The following is a 16,737-nucleotide window of genomic DNA, read 5'->3' as shown; positions in this document are numbered from 1 at the left end:
CCTGGGCTCAGTAGATGGATCACTACCAGCCAAGAGATGTCTTGCCTCTAGTAAGTCTCTTCTGTATTACTTGTCAAGAAAAGATTCTCTTGAAATGTTTCCCCTCTACACTTTTGTATCCTCAAAACATTTTTTTTTCTTTTTTTTTTTTTTCCGAGACAGAGTTCCACTCCTGTTGCCCAGGCTGGAATGCAGTGGCATGATCTCGGCTCACTGCAAACTCTGCCCCCTAGGTTCAAGTGATTCTCCTGCCTCAGGCTCCTGAGTAGCTGGGATTACAGGTGTCCACCACCATGCCCAGCTAAATTTTTGCATTTTCAGTAGAGACAGGGTTTCGCTTGTTGGCCAGGCTGGTCTTGAACTCCTGACCTCAGATGATCCACCCACCTCAGCCTCCCAAAGTGCTGAGATTACAGGCGTTAGCCACCACGGCTGGCCTCCTCAAAATCTTTTAAACAAATATTTACTGGGTATATAGTATGTTTTCAGCAGTGTTCTATGTGCTAGGGATATAGTAATCGACAAAAGAAGTCTTTCCCTTGTAGAGCTCACGCTGTAAAGGGGCTAGGCAAATGAATTGAAAAATATATACATAAGAGGTACTGATAGGAAAAAAAAAAGTAGCATAGGAGGAGAGTTGTGGTGAGGAGGGGGAATCTTGGTTTTTGCCTTAAGGACCTGCCTCCATCTGGGTGCAGTTCCTCATGCCTATAATCTCAGCACTTTGGGAGGCTGAGGCAGGAGGATTGCTTGAGCCCAGGAGTTTGAGATCAGTCTGGCCAACATGGAAAAACCCCATCTCTACAAAAAAAAAACAAAAATTAGCTGGGCATGGTGGCACATGCCTGTAGCCCCAGCTTCTCAGGAGGCTGAGGTGGGAGGATCACTTGAGCTGGGGAGGTGGAGGTTGCAGTGAGCCGAGGTTGCGCCACTGCACTCCAGCCTGGGTGACAGGGTCAGATCCTATCTCAAAAAGAGAAAAAGAAAAGAACCTGCTTCCCTTCCTCCTAGTTACATTCTTGTTTCCCCTTTTCAGTCCACAGAGTGTCTGTCCACAGTTAGGAAATGAGATTTTTCATTAACTTAGTGAAGAAAATATGATAGCATGATGACTGGAAAGGTAAATAGTATACTATATCAATGAAACAAAACCACAACTTCCAAAAGCAATGTTTTTAGTGCATGTCATGATTAATGTTACACCAAAACGTGTTTTGGTTTCCATAGTGCAGTTCCTCAATCAGAAAGCCAGCTTTTATTCTGCTTATCTCCAGAGCTTTTGTTTGCCTTTTGCTCACCCTAGCCCTGCTAAACCAGATAAAAAGACCAGAGACAGCCTGGTTGAGATTACTCTTGGGGGAAGGCATCAGTTAAGGACACTGGAAAAGACAGGCTCTTTTGTTCTGGTCCCTAATGGAGTGGCTTCGGCTGTTCTTTCTCCATCCTATATCATTTTACCAGGGGGCTGCATTTCCCTTTGCACTTCTCTTCAATTATCTCTGCATCATGGATTCATTCTCCACTCGTGCCAGGTAGGCTGGATGGCTATTTTTACTCTTACATCCAGAAATACTATAGTGACTGGGTGTGGTGGCTCACGCCCGTAATCCCTGCACTTTGGGAGGCTGAGGCGGGCGGATCACTTGAGGCCAGGAGTTTGAGAACTGCCTGGCCAACATAGCGAAACCCTGTCTCTAATACAAATACAAAAAAAATTAGCTGGGCATGGTGGCTCATGCTTGTAGTTCCAGCTCCTCGGGAGGGAGGCAGGAGACTTGCTTAAGCCCAGGAGGTGGAGGTTGCAGTGAGCCGAGATGGCGCCATTGCACTCCAGCCTGGGCAATGGAACAAGCCTCTATCTAAAAAAAAAAAAAAAAAAAAAAAAAAATTCAGAAATACTATAGTAGGGAAAACGCAGAGTAGATTGCAGATGTGAAGATTACAATATATTAATTACACTTGTTTTTAACTTACTCTCACTGTCACTGATTATTGATTGTTTGATAATGAATATGTATAACAGAGTAAAATTAAACTGGAAATTCACATCCTGTCTGCACTGACGTAAGGTTTGCTGGATTCACTTTAAATGGCAGATGGATGAAAATAAACTCTCAGGAGAGATGGTTGTTGCAATGGTACAGGAATTCTCCAAATGGATACATCTCTGTCAACCATGGATCTCAGATATTCTTGAACAGTCCTAATTTTATGGAATTTTATCATTTTCAATCAAATTAAATTTTATATAAAGTTACATCAGTATAAGTTTTATTATAACTAAACGTGATTTTTAAAGTGCCTTTATATGAATTCTCAGAGAAATGAAATAAGTCAAAATGAATCTTGTTAGATTAGCTATACGATAAATTGAAGTTCAAAAATTATTGTCATTAGAGATGTGATGACTTGATTGTAATGATTTTTTAAATATCAAATAACCTCAACACATTAGAGACAGCACCTATTTTTTTAGATTGCTCATATAAGATTTTATTTTTTTAACATAGTCAAAAGGCAAGAACTTAACTGAACATAGAACAGAAATGGTGAGTGTACTGTTAACATGGCTACATGACTTTCTGTTAAATTGAAAAGTCGCAAATACATTTTTAATTTTATTTATTTATATATATTTTTGGAGACAGAGTCTCTCTCTCTGTCACCCAAGCTGGAGTGCAGTGGCACGATCTCGGCTCACTGCAACCACCACCTCCTGGATTCAAGGGATTCTCCTGCCTCAGCCTCCCCAGTAGCTGGGACTATAGGTGCACACCACCATGCCCAGCTAATTTGAAATACATTTTTAAAAATAATTCCAACTTTTATTTTAGATTCAAGGGGTACATGTGTAGGTTTGTTACATGGGTATATTGTATGATGCTGAGGGTTGGGGTATGATTGATCCCATCACCCAGGTAGTGAGCACAGTACCCAAGAGTTAGTTTTTCAACCCTTTTTCCCTGACAGTCCCTATTTTTAACAAGGTTTTGTGGAATGTCCTTTTGTAAAGTGAAAATCTGTTGCCAAAGGGCCACTTCCTAATAATTCACTTATTTTGGGAATTAGGATTTTTGTATATTGGGATTCTTAAATAAAATATGGCTGTATCTAACGATCAGTTAGGATTGTGGAATTTGATTAAACAATGGTATGATCACGTGTTCACAACTGTCTGATGGCCCTTAACTTCACTTATGGAGATTGGAGTTGCGGAACAGCTGTAAAGAAGTTTCCTTTTGAGAAAGATTCTCAAAACAATAAAGCAACATGAGTGCAAAAATAAGGATTAATCCTCATGGAGTTACCTTAGGGTGAAGATTGCTCAGTTTCTGGCCAGATGCAGTGGCTCACACCTGTAATCCCAGTAACTGGGAGGCAGAGGCAAGTGGATAGCTTGAGCCCAGGAGTTTGAGACCTGCCCGGGCAACATGACAAAACCCCCGTCTCTACAAAAAGTACAAAAAGTTAGCCAAGTGTGGTGGTATATGCCTGTAGTCCCAGCTACTTAGGAGCCTGAGGCAGGAGGATCCCTTGAGCCCAAGAGGTTGAGGTTGTAGTAAGTCGTGATCATGCCACTGCACTCCAGCCTGGGCAGCAGGGAGAGACTCTGTCAAAAAAATAAAAATAAAACAAAAAAGACTTCTCACTTTGGATTCAGCCTGTTGTCTTGACTCCCTCACCTAACTAAGTGTCCTTGTGTACGTCAATATACTTCACCCAAATGCCCTCTTCTTATCTGTAAAACAGAAAACATAATGCCTATCTCATGGGGTTATTTTAAGTATTAAATAAATACATTTCTCGTAAAGGATTATTAGCACTATGCCTAGAATGAAATAAGCAATCGCTAAGTCACACATTCTACATTGTCCATGTACAGACAATTTAATGTTTATAAATCTCCTAGGGGAGCTGCCTGTGGGTGGGAGGGTTGCTGTGTAAAGGATAAATGTTCCCCCTTTTGTTTTCCCATAGCAGGGAAGTGAAGGCTTAGACCACAATATTAACTGGGGTGTTGAGGGGGGAAGTCACCCCAAGCATAGGCTCAAAGAGAAGCACAGGAATGGCCCAGGCTTTTGAGTAATAGATGCTCTCACACTGAGACACTTAACGCTCTCCCCCAAGAAAGAAAGTGGTTCTTGCTAACCTGTACTTGGCACTGTGCCTGGAGCCGTGACACACATTTGCCTTGCAATGGTGTTTCCTGGTTCTGAGTTGGTAGAGAAATCCTAGGCTTCTTTGAGTCGCTTTCCCAGCGAGTCAAAAGGACAAGTGGGTCCTTTTTTCTTTTCTTTTCTTTTCTTTTTTTTCTCTTTTCTTTTCTTTTTGAAACGGAGTCTCTCTCTGTCACCCAGGCTGGAGTGCAGCAGTGCGATCTCAGCTCACTGCAACCTCTGCCTCCTGAGCTCAAGTGATTCTCCTGCCTCCCGAGTAGCTGGGATTACAGGGGCCCACCACCATACCCTACTAATTTTTTTTGTATTTTTAGTAGAGACAGGGTTTCACCATGTTAGCCAGGTTGGCCTCGAACTCCTGACTTCAAGTGATCTGCCTGCCTCAGCCTCCCAAAGTGCTGGGATTACAGGCATGAGCCACCACGCCCAGCTGTTTCACACTTTTTCTGACCCCTTCATTCAGCTTTATTAGTTTGGCACCAATTAAAAAACAAGCCTCCATATAATGCAGAAGGAAGAACCAAGTGAGCATAATGTGAAGCTTCCCAGGCCTCTGCAGATCCGCATCTCCTTGCCTTCTGAGAGAGAGGCATGATTCACAAACCATTTCATCAATGTGGGTATTTTACAACATTAAAAAAAACACTGGCCAGGGACCCTGGCTCATGCCTGTAATCCCAGGACTTTGAGAAGCTGAGGCAGGAGGATTGCATGAGTCTGGGAGTTCAAGACCGGCCTGGGCAACATGGCGAATCCCCATCTCTACAAAAAATATAAAAAATATTAGCCAGGTATGGTGGTGCGTGTCAATAGTCCCAGCTACTAGGGAGGCTGAGGTGTGAGGATTTCTTGATCCGGGGGGGTCAAGGCTGCAGTGAGTCATGATCGTGCCACTGCACTCCAGCCTGGGCAACAGGGACCCTGTCTCAAAAACAAGACAAAACACTGCTCTTTTCCTCCCTGGCCACCTGAAAATTGGCCACTATCATGAAAGACACAGCAGCTACCCATTCAAAGGAGTTCATAATCAACTGACGACTTTGGTGGAAACATATAGTCACGGTTATCCTTCACTCTGGGAAGGCAACAGTAATAAGAAAGAAATTTGGGAAAAACTAGCCAAAATGTACAAGATCTCATGGACAAGATATATAAGATGGAGATCATCTTTGTATTTAGATTCTGATCCCATTTTGTTGTAACAAGATAACTGGCATGATTTATGATTCCCTGGATTATGTAAAGAAAAGTGAACCCAAGCATAAACTTGCAAGACATAGCCCAGATGAGAGAAAAAGACGTCAAGAAAACACCAAAAGGAATGCAAGGACAGAATGAAGAAAGTCAGGGGGCCCCAAAAGCCAGTGTTGGTGCTGACAAAAAACAGTCCAGATTCTGCAATGGCTGGGCGCGATGGCTCACGCCTGTAACCCCAGCACTTTGGGAGGCTGGGGTGGGCGGATCACCTTAGGTACAGTGTCTAAGACTGTACCAGGAGTTCAAGACAGTGTCTAAGACTGAGGCCAGGAGTTAGAGACCAGCCTAGCCAACATGGCAAAAACCCATCTCTACTAAAAATACAAAAATTAGCCGGGCATGGTGGCAGGTGCCTGTAATCCCAGCTACTCCGGAGGCTGAGGCAGGAGAATTGCTTGAACCCGGGAGACAGAGGTTGCAGTGAGCAAGATCACACCACTGCACTCCAGCCCAGGCAACAGAGCGAGACTCTGTCTAAAAAAAAAAAAAAAAAAAGAAATATTCTGCAATGACTTCATCTGCGGTGACTGTGCAGATTTTTCGTGACAGGATATAATAAACTGTAACAACTTTTTGGGTTTTTTTAGAGACAAGATTTTGCACTGTTACCTAAGCTGGAGTGTAATGGTGTCATCATGGCTCAAGTGCAGCCTCTAACTCATGGGCTCAAGTGATCCTCCCACCTCAGACTCCTGAGTAGCTAGGACTACAGGTAGGCCATGATGCCTGGCTCTCAAAATTTTTTTTTTTTTTAGAGATGGGATCTTGCTATATTGCCCAGGCTGGTCTCAAACTCTGGCCTCAAGTGATCTTCCCTCCTTGGCCTCCCAAACTGCTGAGATTACAGGTGTGAGTCACTGTGCCTGGCCTAAACTTTAATAAGTATAAACTTTAATAAAACAAAACAAAATCCTAACTCATAAGATCTTAAAGTGCAGTAGTAAGGATGAAGGGTGGATATAAAGATTTTTCTGAGTTTTCACTTTTCAAAGGGAAGTGTTGAGTCTCCTTTCTCTGTCAGCCTCTGGAACACTTCCGGGTAGCACAACCCTGTGAAAAGGAAGGCACTCGTCTTGAGAGGATGCCTAGGGCGCTCTTCTAGATCCTTGACACTAGATTCACGGCACTTTTCAGTCAGATGACGTACCAGGAGATTTCAAAGATGTCCTTGCTAGCCAGACTTCCGGGACTGTCAGGGGCAGGCGGTGGAATACCTTGGGTGGGAATCCCTTGAATGGTGGGCATCAAAGAGAGAGGTTCCAGGGCCACTAAGGCAGGAATTGAGATTTGTCTCCAGGTCAGGGGTGTGGCTCATGCCTGCAATCGTAGCATTTTGGGAGGCCGAGGGAGGAGGATCGCTTGAGGCCAGGAGTTTGAGACTGGGCGACACACGAAGACCCCATCTCTAAAAAAATAAAAAGCTAACCAAGCATGGTGGTGCATGCCTGTAGTCCCTCCCAGGTGGGAGGATCACTTAAGTCCAGGAGGTCAAGGCTGTGGTGAGCCATGATTGCAACTCTATACTCACCGTGGGTGACAGAGAGAGACCCTGTCTCAAAAAAAAAAAAAAAAAAAAAAAAAAAGATTTGTCTCCAAGGTGGAAATTTACAAATTTACCCTGGTTCTTTCTCCCGTGATTCTTTTCTTCTGAAGAACAAAAGGAAGGCCCCAGAGTGCAAACAGCACGGCTACTTTAGGTGTTGCATGGGGCCTACCAGATCGGGTTCCCTGGAGTGACATCTGCAGTGATTCCTTTGCTGTGTTGTTCTAAGTCATTCTCCCCAAGGTGTCCCTTCTCTTTCAGGTACCTCTTTCTCCTGGCTGGAGGAGGTGCCCTGGCCGTGGCTGCCATGGGTCCCTATGCCGTGCTCGTCTTCACCCCTGCTGTCTGCGCCGTGGCTCTCCTCTGTTCCCTGGCCCCGCGGCAAGTCCACAGGTGGACCTTCTGCTTTCAGATGAGCTGGCAGACCTTGTGTCACCTGGGTCTGCACTACACTGAGTATTATCTGCATGAGCCTCCTTCCGTGAGGTAAGCAGCCTGTTCATTGGTCATGCTCAGCCCACCTGCGGTTTGCTTGTATCACAGTGGTAGCAGAGAGAACCTGGGTGTTGGGTTGGAGTCCTAATTCTTCCACATTTGACCAGTGTGACCTTGAGCAAGTCATTTTACCTCTTTCAGACTCATTTCTTTTTCTGGAAAAAGATATGGGGCTAACAATACTGTGTTGCAAGATTGTTGTGAATGTTAGTGTAACCACCCAATGGGTTCACCTTCTCCCCTGCCTAGACAGACAGGGGAATTGCAGTAGAGAAAGAGTAATTCACAGGGAGCTGGCTGTGCAGGAGACAGGCCAGTTTCATTATTACTCCAAGCGTTTGGAGTAATCATAATCAGTTTCCCCGAGCATTTGGGGATCTGAGTTTTTAAGGATAATTTGGTGGGTAGGGGGAGGCCAGTGAGTTGAGAGTGCTGACTGGTTGGGTTGGAGATGAAATCACAGGGAGTCAGAACAGTCTTCTTGCACTGAGTCAGTTCCTGGGTGGGGGCCACAAGATAAGATGAGCCAGTTTATCGATCTGGGTAGTACCAGCTGATCCGTCAAGGGCAGGGTCTGCAAAATATCTCAAGCACTGATCTTAGGCCTTAGAATAGTAATGTTATCCCCAGGAGCAATTGGGGGAGGGTCAGAATCTTGTCATCTCCAGCTGCATGACTCCTAAACCATAATTTCTAATCTTTTGGCTAATTTGTTAATCCTACAAAGGCAGTCTAGTTTCCAGGCAAGAAGGGGGTTTGTTTTGGGCAAGGTCTGTGATTGTCTTTGTTTGAAACTGTAAGCTATTAACTAAGTTCCTCCCAAAATGAGTCCCAGGAATGAACAAGGACAGCTTGGAGGTTAGAAGCAAGATGGAGTTGGTTAGGTCAGACTTCTTTCACTGTCTCAGTTATAATTTTGCAATGGCAGTTTCATTAGAACGAATATAAATGTGATTTTGTGACTAATCATCGCTGCCACGTGTTGCCTACGTGGTGCAGTGTCTGGCACTGAGCAGTAGTTGTCATTGTGCCTGAGAGGGAGGGCAAAGCAGGAATCCTAGAGCCCACAGAGCAGGCCTGCCCGGAAGTGACTCAGCACAGTCTGCCAGCCTCAGCACGGGTTGAGTGGACACTCCGCTTGCAGGTAACAATCTTCCCATGGCGGCTGCTAGGAAAGGCAGCTGCTGTGTCAGTGTTTCTCTTCCTTCAGACTCAGCTGTTCCCATCTTGCTGAAGAAGGGTAGGCACCCCATCTAGAAAACAGAAATCAAGAGCTAATTACAGTCTAGAGAAGTGTTGTTATGAATCAGCAAGATCCCTGAGATGAGGGGAAACATTGCTTTGTGATCTGGAGATCTCATGTTCCTGGCTTTCTCTGGTGATCACAACTGGCTTCAGGGTCACTTGGAGCACAGAGGCTGTGATGCTCCAGGTGGTCACCTATCTGATTCTAGCCTGTGGTTGGTTCACTTGCTTTGCCATCCTCCTGACTATACCCAGAATTTTTTTTTTTTTAATTTTCCTGTGAAGACTATTTTCAGCCAGGCACGGTGGCTCACTCCTGTAATCCCAACAGTTTGGGAGGCTGAGGCAGGCAGATAACTTGAGGCCAGGAGTTCAAGACCAGCCTGACCAACATGGTGAAACCCCGTCCCTGCTAAAAATACAAAAATTAGCTGGGCATAATTGGAATCCCAGCTACTCAGGAGGCTGAGATAGGAGATCGCATCACTGCACTCCAGCCTGGGTGACAGAGGGAGACACTGTCTCAAAAAAAAAAAAAAAAAAAGACTATTTTCACCAAAGGCTTCAGGTTGGCTGCTCTAAGTAAAAGGCAAGATGGCAGGTGGGTGGGGCGTAGGAAGTACCAAATGGGATGGAGTGAATCAGGATTTCAGTAGGGAGCTGGGGCCTGATGGGGCTGGGAGGGCAACAGGATCTGGCTGGATGTGAGGGAGGCTGGAGCAGACCTGGAATGGGGGGGCTCTGCTAGTCGGGCAGGGCTGCTGCCATCACACAGTGCCACAGACTGGGTGGCTCAAACAACAGAAATTCATTTCCTCATAGTTCTGGAGGCTGGAAGTCACTGATGATGGCGTCAGCAGGGCTGGGTTCTTCTGAGGCCATTCTCGTGGCTTGCAGGTGGCGGTGTCCCCCTATGTCCATTTGACAGTCACTCCTCTGTCTGCACATGTATCTGTGTCCTAATTGTCTGTTCTCATAAGGACTCTGTGCATATTAGATTAGCACCCATCCTAATGACCTCATTTAACCGTAATCACATCTTTAAAGACTAACTCCACATACAGTCACATTCTGAAGTACTGGGGTTAGACCATAAGCACAGGAATTTTGGGGGCACATTCAGCCTATAATAGAGAGTGAGTGAGCAGGGTTTGGTGGCATTTGGAGGCTACCTTGCTTTCAGTGAGTATCAGTCAAGTGAGCGGGTCAGTTTTTCTTAAATCTTCAGACACATGGATAGAAACAGCAGCAGTTAGAAGACTGTTGTTTTCTCTCCACAGGACAGCGTTCCTGATTGTAGAGTGTGTCATTGTAATTTTCTTTCCTTTTTTTTTTTTTGAGACAGGGTCTCACTCTGTTGCCCAGGCTGGAGCACAGTGGCATGCTTATGGCTCACTGCAGCTTTGACCTCCCCAGCTCAAGCAATCCTCCCACCTCAGCCTCCTCAGTAGCTGGGACCACAGGCATGCGCCACCACATCGGGCTAATTTTCCTATTTTTTGTAGAAACGGAGTTTTGCCATGTTTCCCAGGCTGGTCTCAAACTCCTGGGCTCAAGTGATCAGCCTGCCTCACCTCAGCCTCCCAAAGTGCTGGGATTACAGGCGTGAGCCACTGTGCCGAGCTTCATTTTCATTCATTGTTCTCCTCAATAATCTTGCCAGCAGGATCTTTGATGGTGAAGCAGTAAGAGCTCAGGTGATTGGCTAAGACCATATTTCAAATTGCTAATGGCTCAGCACACACTGTGATCCATTCCTCAGTACAAATCCCACATTAGGCAAAGTCTTACAGCCAGGGCCTGGTTCGTATTTAAAACCTTCAGCTTCCTATCTTTTCTTCACTACCGAGTTTTTGTTTCCTCTATGGCAAATTTCTCCCAAGTCTCTGATCCTAATCTTTGTAGGCCTTTCTTGGAAATATTATAATCAACATTTCCCACAATGTTCCTCATCATTCTCTTATTTGCATCTCTGACTAATGTTTAATTTCCCCATTTACTTGATCCTGCCTGATGTCACCCTAAATAACAAATAGAAAGAGGCTCCCTAAAAGAAAATGATGGGGCTGGGCGTGGTGGCTCATGCCTATAATCGCAGCCCTTTGGGAGGCTGAGGCCAGGAGTTTGAGACCAGCCTGGCCAACTTAATGAAACTCCATCTCTACAAAAAAACCTCACAAAAATTAACTAGGCGTGGTAGCGCATGTCTGAAGTCCCAGCTTCTTGGGAGGGAGAGGTAGGAGGATCACTTGAATCTGGGAGGCAGAGGCTGCAGTGAGCCAAGATGGTGCCACTGCACTCCAGCCTGGGCGATAGAGTGAGACAGTGTCTCAGGAAAAACAAAACAAGAGAAAAGAAAAGAAAAAAGAAAAGGATGCTTATGGCTGGGAGCAGTGGCTCACACCTGTAATCCTAGCACTTTGGGAGGCTGAGGCGGGTGGATCACCTGAGATCAGGAGTTCAAGACCAGCCTGGCAGACATGGTGAAACCCTATCTCTACTAAAAATACAAAAATTAGCTGGGCATGGTGCTGTGCACCTGTAATTCCAGCTACTCAGGAGGCTGAGACAGGAGAATTGCTTGAACCCAGGAGGCAGCAGAGGTTGCAGTGGGCTGAGATTGCACCACTGCACTCCAGCCTGGGCCACAGAGAGAGACTCTGTCTCCAAAAAAATAAAAAAAGAAAATGATACTTATTTAGGAATTGGGTGTGCCATCATATGTGTATTCAGGTAGGTAGAGGAAGACAAAGTTTTTGTTTGTTTGTTTGTTTGTTTTTGAGATGGAGTCTTGCTCTGTCACCAGGCTGGAATGCAGTGACACAATCTCGGCTCACTACAATCTCCGCCTCCCAGGTTCCAGCGACTCTCCTGCCTCAGCCTCCCGAGTACCTAGGACTACAGGCGCACACCACCACACCCAGCTAATTTTTGTATTTTTAGTAGAGATGGGGTTTCACCATATCGGCCAGGATGGTCCCGATCTCTTGACCTCATGATCCACCCGCCTTGGCCTCCCAAAGTGCTGGGATTACAGGCGTGAGTCACCACACCCAGCCGGTAAGAGAAAGTTTTTTAAGAGAAAAATAAGGAGCATTACATAATTGTTTTGAAATCATTATCCTTGAGTACAGGCTCAATGACAAGTGTGATGCCAGTCTGTGGCTGGGCAGGCAGTGGCTGGACAGGTGACCTCACAAAAGTATTTTTTTGTGTGTAGGGTTGCAATGGTTTTTGTGCAAGGTTGTGGTTTTTGCAGTCTTTTGTGGTAGTTTTTGTTATCAGACATACAAGCATTGAGAACTCTCTCTTCATACATTTTCCTGGCTCTGTTTGTCAGAAGTGTTTTGTTTTGTTTTGCTTTTTAACACAAGTGACTTCATTTTTCTTTTTCCTTTCTTCTTTTTTTTTTTTTCTCTTTTTTATTTGAGACACGGTCTCACTTGGATGCGTAGGCTGGAGTGCAGTGGTGCAATCATAGCTCACTGCAGCCTTGAACTCCTGAGCTCAAGGGTTCCACCCACGTCAGCCTCCCAAAGTGATGGAACCCACTGCACTCAGCCATGATTCCATTTTTATTCCCACAACTTTCAAATTGGAGTAGTGTGTAGTTCTGAATTAATTCAAGAGTCTTCAGCTGTTAAAGTAAAATTTCCCAGGCAAATTCTCCTATTCAGGATGGAAGATTTCGGGATGGAAGACGGGATGAATCTCTGAGATCCCTGGGAAGCTTCTCAAGTTGAACATGCGTGTAAATGTGTGCATCTTTTTTTCTTTAAAACAAACAAAAAAATGCAAATATACACACATATTCATACAGATATACATATACTTATTTATAAAACACACATGATCATTACAAAAAATTCAAACAAAGCAAAAAGTGAAAGATCTTCTTATGCTAATCTCATTCCCTAGAGGTAACTATTCTTAAAAGTTTGGGGTATATTAGTCTAGACTTAAGCTCCACTGTATACTTAAGATCTATAAATATTGCCAGGGGCGGTGGCTCATGCCTGTAATCCCAGCACTTTGGGAGGCCGAGATAAAAAAATAAATAAATAAGATTGATTTATTTTATTTTAAGATTTATTTTGTATGGGGTCCTGCAGGCCATGAAATTAATCTTAGCTGTACAGACCTATCTATTTCCTGTGAGATCATGTATGACAGACTGGAATAAGAGAGAGAGAATAAATACAGAGTGTTTTTATGTTCTTTAAAAAATTATCTTGCAGGTTCTGCATCACTCTTTCTTCTCTCATGCTCTTGACCCAGAGGGTCACGTCCCTCTCTCTGGACATTTGTGAGGGGAAAGTGGAGGCAGCATCTGGAGGCATCAGGAGCAGGAGCTCTTTGTCTGAGCATGTGTGTAAGGTGCTGCCCTATTTCAGCTACTTGCTCTTTTTCCCTGCTCTCCTGGGAGGCTCTCTGTGCTCCTTCCAGCGATTTCAGGCTCGTGTTCAAGGGTCCAGTGTTTTGTATCCCAGGCACTCTTTCTGGGCTCTGAGCTGGAGGGGTCTGCAGATTCTTGGACTAGAATGCCTAAACGTGGCAGTGAGCACGGTGGTGGATGCAGGAGCGGGACTGACCGATTGCCAGCAATTCGAGTGCATCTATGTCGCGTGGACCACAGCTGGGCTTTTCAAGCTCACCTACTACTCCCACTGGATCCTGGATGACTCCCTCCTCCACGCAGCGGGCTTTGGGCCTGAGCTTGGTCAGAGCCCTGGAGAGGAGGGATATGTCCCCGATGCGGACATCTGGACCCTGGAAAGAACCCACAGGATATCTGTGTTCGCAAGAAAGTGGAACCAAAGCACAGCTCAATGGCTCCGACGGCTTGTATTCCAGCACAGCAGGGCTTGGCCTTTGTTGCAGACGTTTGCCTTCTCTGCCTGGTGGCATGGACTCCATCCAGGACAGGTGTTTGGTTTCCTTTGCTGGGCCGTGATGGTGGAAGCTGACTACCTGATTCACTCCTTTGCCAATGAGTTTATCAGATCCTGGCCGATGAGGCTGTTCTATAGAACCCTCACCTGGGCCCACACCCAGTTGATCATTGCCTACATCATGCTGGCTGTGGAGGTCAGGAGCCTCTCCTCTCTCTGGTTGCTCTGTAATTCGTACAACAGTGTCTTTCCTATGGTGTACTGTATTCTGCTTTTGCTATTGGCGAAGAAAAAGCACAAATGTAACTGACATCTTTCCCTGGCTTTCATCTTAAACACCCAGGAAATAGTTTAGAAAGTGCCAGATGATGCATCAATAATGCATACATTTGAACTTTTCCATAATAAAATTTTTTCTAAAGTTTTGGATGAATATACCCAGTGACTTGCAGTAGGAATTTGTATATCTACTTTAGCAAGCTATTCTGCTGGTACTGAGGATGACAAAAAGGAAAAAGATGTGGTTTCTTCCCTTAAGGTTTACAGAACTTTTCCATAATAAAATTTTTTCTAAAGTTTTGGATGAATATACCCAGTGACTTGCAGTAGGAATTTGTATATCTACTTTAGCAAGCTATTCTGCTGGTACTGAGGATACAAAAAGGAAAAAGATGTGGTTTCTTCCCTTACGGTTTACAGTCTAGATGTGGAAGCAAAGATTAAGTAAAGTGATACACAAAAACACAAAGTGCTGTGAACCAGATGGCAAACGCTCTATATATAAACACCCCAAAATTTAGTGTTCAGTTGGCCCACCTGATCCTGGAATGGGAACTTTAGGAACACAAAATCAAAACAAAACCTAACTCATTATCATATTGGTTTGTTATGTGGACTACAGACTTATATCCATTATTAAGTTTGAACATTTTTTTTCTATATTTGGAAATTTGGGCCAGGTGCAGTGGCTCATAACTGTAATCCCAGCACTTTGCAAGGCTGAGGTGGAAGGATTGCTTGAGGCCCAGAGTTTGAGACCAGGTTGGGCAACATAGCAAGACTTTGTCTCAAAATAGATATATATATACACACATATATATACACACACACACACACACACACACATATATATATATATATTTGGGTGGGCATGGTATATGCACCTAAAGACCTAGCTCCTCTGGAGGCTGAGAAGGATCTCTTGAGCCCAGGAGTTCGAGGCTGCAGTGAGCTGTGATTGTGCCACTGTACTCCAGCCTGGTTGACAGAGGGAGACCCCATCTGCTAAAAAATTTTTTTGGGCCGGGTGCTGTGGCTCATGCCTGTAATCTCAGCACTTTGGGAGGCCGAGACAGGCGGATCACAAGGTCAGGGGAAATCACAAGGTCAGGAGTTCAAGACCAGCCTGGCTAATATGGTGAAACCTCGTCTCTTCTAAAAATACAAAAATTAGCCGGGTGTGGTGGTGGGCGCCTATAGTCCCAACTACTTGGGAGGCTGAGGCAGGAAAATTGCTTGAATCCAGGGTGTGGAGGTTGTAGTAATCCGAGATCACACCACTACACTCCAGCCTGGGCGACAGAGAAAGATTCCAACTCAAAAAAAAAAAAATTTTTTTTTTTTAAATTTGAAAAAAAATTGTCCTAAAAATAAATGGCTGATATTATTCCCAGGTATATGTTAATAAAGTAAAAACCCACATGATAACTATTTACATAATTGTTAAATACAAAGCTGACTCATAAACATGTCTTACAAAGAGATCAGTAACAGGAAGTAAACACTATTTTAATATGACTTTGAGGGTGGGTTTGATTCTTTTTTTCTTGGCATATCCTAAATAACTCCCTCTGTTTCTTCCTGTTAGGATTTAAAATACACAAGAGAAAGGTTTTAGGACTTCTAAATTATGCAGTAGCAATGTCATTTAACTAGCACTTACAAATTACTGCCACATCTGCAGGTCACCTGTACTGTTATGTAATTACCATTTTTCTTTAATCAACTTTAATTCAACTTACTTATAAAACTTACTGTCCTTCTAAGCAATGGCAGTGATGAAAATTGGGTTTGGTGTGCTAATTCTATTTTGCTCCAGTTCTCACTAAAAGAAATACATGCTTGTTCAAATTAAACAAAAAAAACTATTTATTTATGTTCTATGTAAAACCATCTGCTTATCTAGGGTGACATCTATCCCACCATAGAAAGCACTATACAGGTATCTCAGTTTGTTGAGTATTCCAAACCAATCCTTCTCATCGTTTTCAAAATGTAAAATTGCAAATAAGCTTTTTGATATGGTTTGGGTCTGTGTCCCCACCCAAATCTCATGTTGACTTGTAATCCCCAGTGTTGCAAGAGGGGCCTGGTGGGAGGTGATTAAATCATGGGGGTGGATTTCCCCCTTGCTGTTCTCATAATAGTGAGTGAGTTTTCACATGATCTGGTTGTTTATAAAAGTGCATAGCACCTTCCCGCTCTTTCTATTCCTCCTGCTCCAGCCATGTAAAACGTGCCTCCTGCCTCTTCACCTTCCGCCACGATTTTAAGTTTCCTGAGGCCTCCACAGCCATGCTTCCTGTATAGCCTGTAAAACTGTGAGCCAATTAAACCTCTTTTCTTTATTAATTACCCAGTCTCAGGTAGTTCTTTGTGTGTGTGTGTGTGTGTGTGTGTGTGTGTGTGTGTGTGTGACAGGGTCTCGCTCTGTCACCCAGGCTGGAGTGCAGTGGTGTGATCTCAGCTCATTGCAACCTCTGCCTCCTGGATTCAAGCGATTCTCCTGCCTCACCCTTCCAAGTAGCTGGGACTACAGGCACATGCCACCACACCCAGCTAATTTTTGCATTTTTAGTAGAGACGGGGTTTCACCATGTTGGCCAGGCTAGTCTTGAACTCCTGACCTCAAGTGATCCATCTACTTTGGCCTCCTGAAGTGCTGGGATTACAGGTGTGAGTCACCGCTCCCGGCCTCAGGTAGTTCTTTATAGCACTACAAGAACAGACTAATACACTTTTAATCGTTAAAACTTCGCAAAGATAATACTAAGTTAGAAGTTATAGATAACTTAGAAAGTTATAGGTCAATATCACTGATTAACATGAAGGCAAACCACAAGCCCAA

The 16,737-nt window shown here is 44.4% G+C and overlaps 2 protein-coding genes across 2 annotated transcripts in view; one reads left to right on the top strand and one right to left on the bottom strand.

Annotated features, from left to right (window-relative positions):
- The first annotated feature begins 1,413 nt into the window (after positions 1–1,413).
- MBOAT4 (membrane bound O-acyltransferase domain containing 4) lies at positions 1,414–13,920 on the top strand. Its single transcript, XM_054497929.2, has 3 exons — positions 1,414–1,532; positions 7,240–7,464; positions 12,957–13,920. The coding sequence occupies exons 1-3, from the start codon at positions 1,414–1,416 to the stop codon at positions 13,918–13,920; spliced, it is 1,308 nt and encodes a 435-aa protein (XP_054353904.1).
- Positions 7,649–16,737, bottom strand: part of LEPROTL1 (leptin receptor overlapping transcript like 1) — a 44,007-nt gene continuing 34,918 nt past the window's right edge. Inside the window, exon 4 of the mRNA XM_054497947.2 lies at positions 7,649–8,726. Coding sequence (XP_054353922.1) covers positions 8,496–8,726 — 231 coding nt within the window. The 3' untranslated portion in view covers positions 7,649–8,495. The remainder of the gene's footprint in view (positions 8,727–16,737) is intronic.

Source organism: Pongo pygmaeus, chromosome 7 (assembly GCF_028885625.2).
Source record: "Pongo pygmaeus isolate AG05252 chromosome 7, NHGRI_mPonPyg2-v2.0_pri, whole genome shotgun sequence".
In the NCBI taxonomy this organism is placed as follows: domain Eukaryota; kingdom Metazoa; phylum Chordata; class Mammalia; order Primates; family Hominidae; genus Pongo; species Pongo pygmaeus.
Note: the sequence above shows the minus strand (reverse complement) of the source record. Positions and strands in the feature narration are given on the sequence as shown.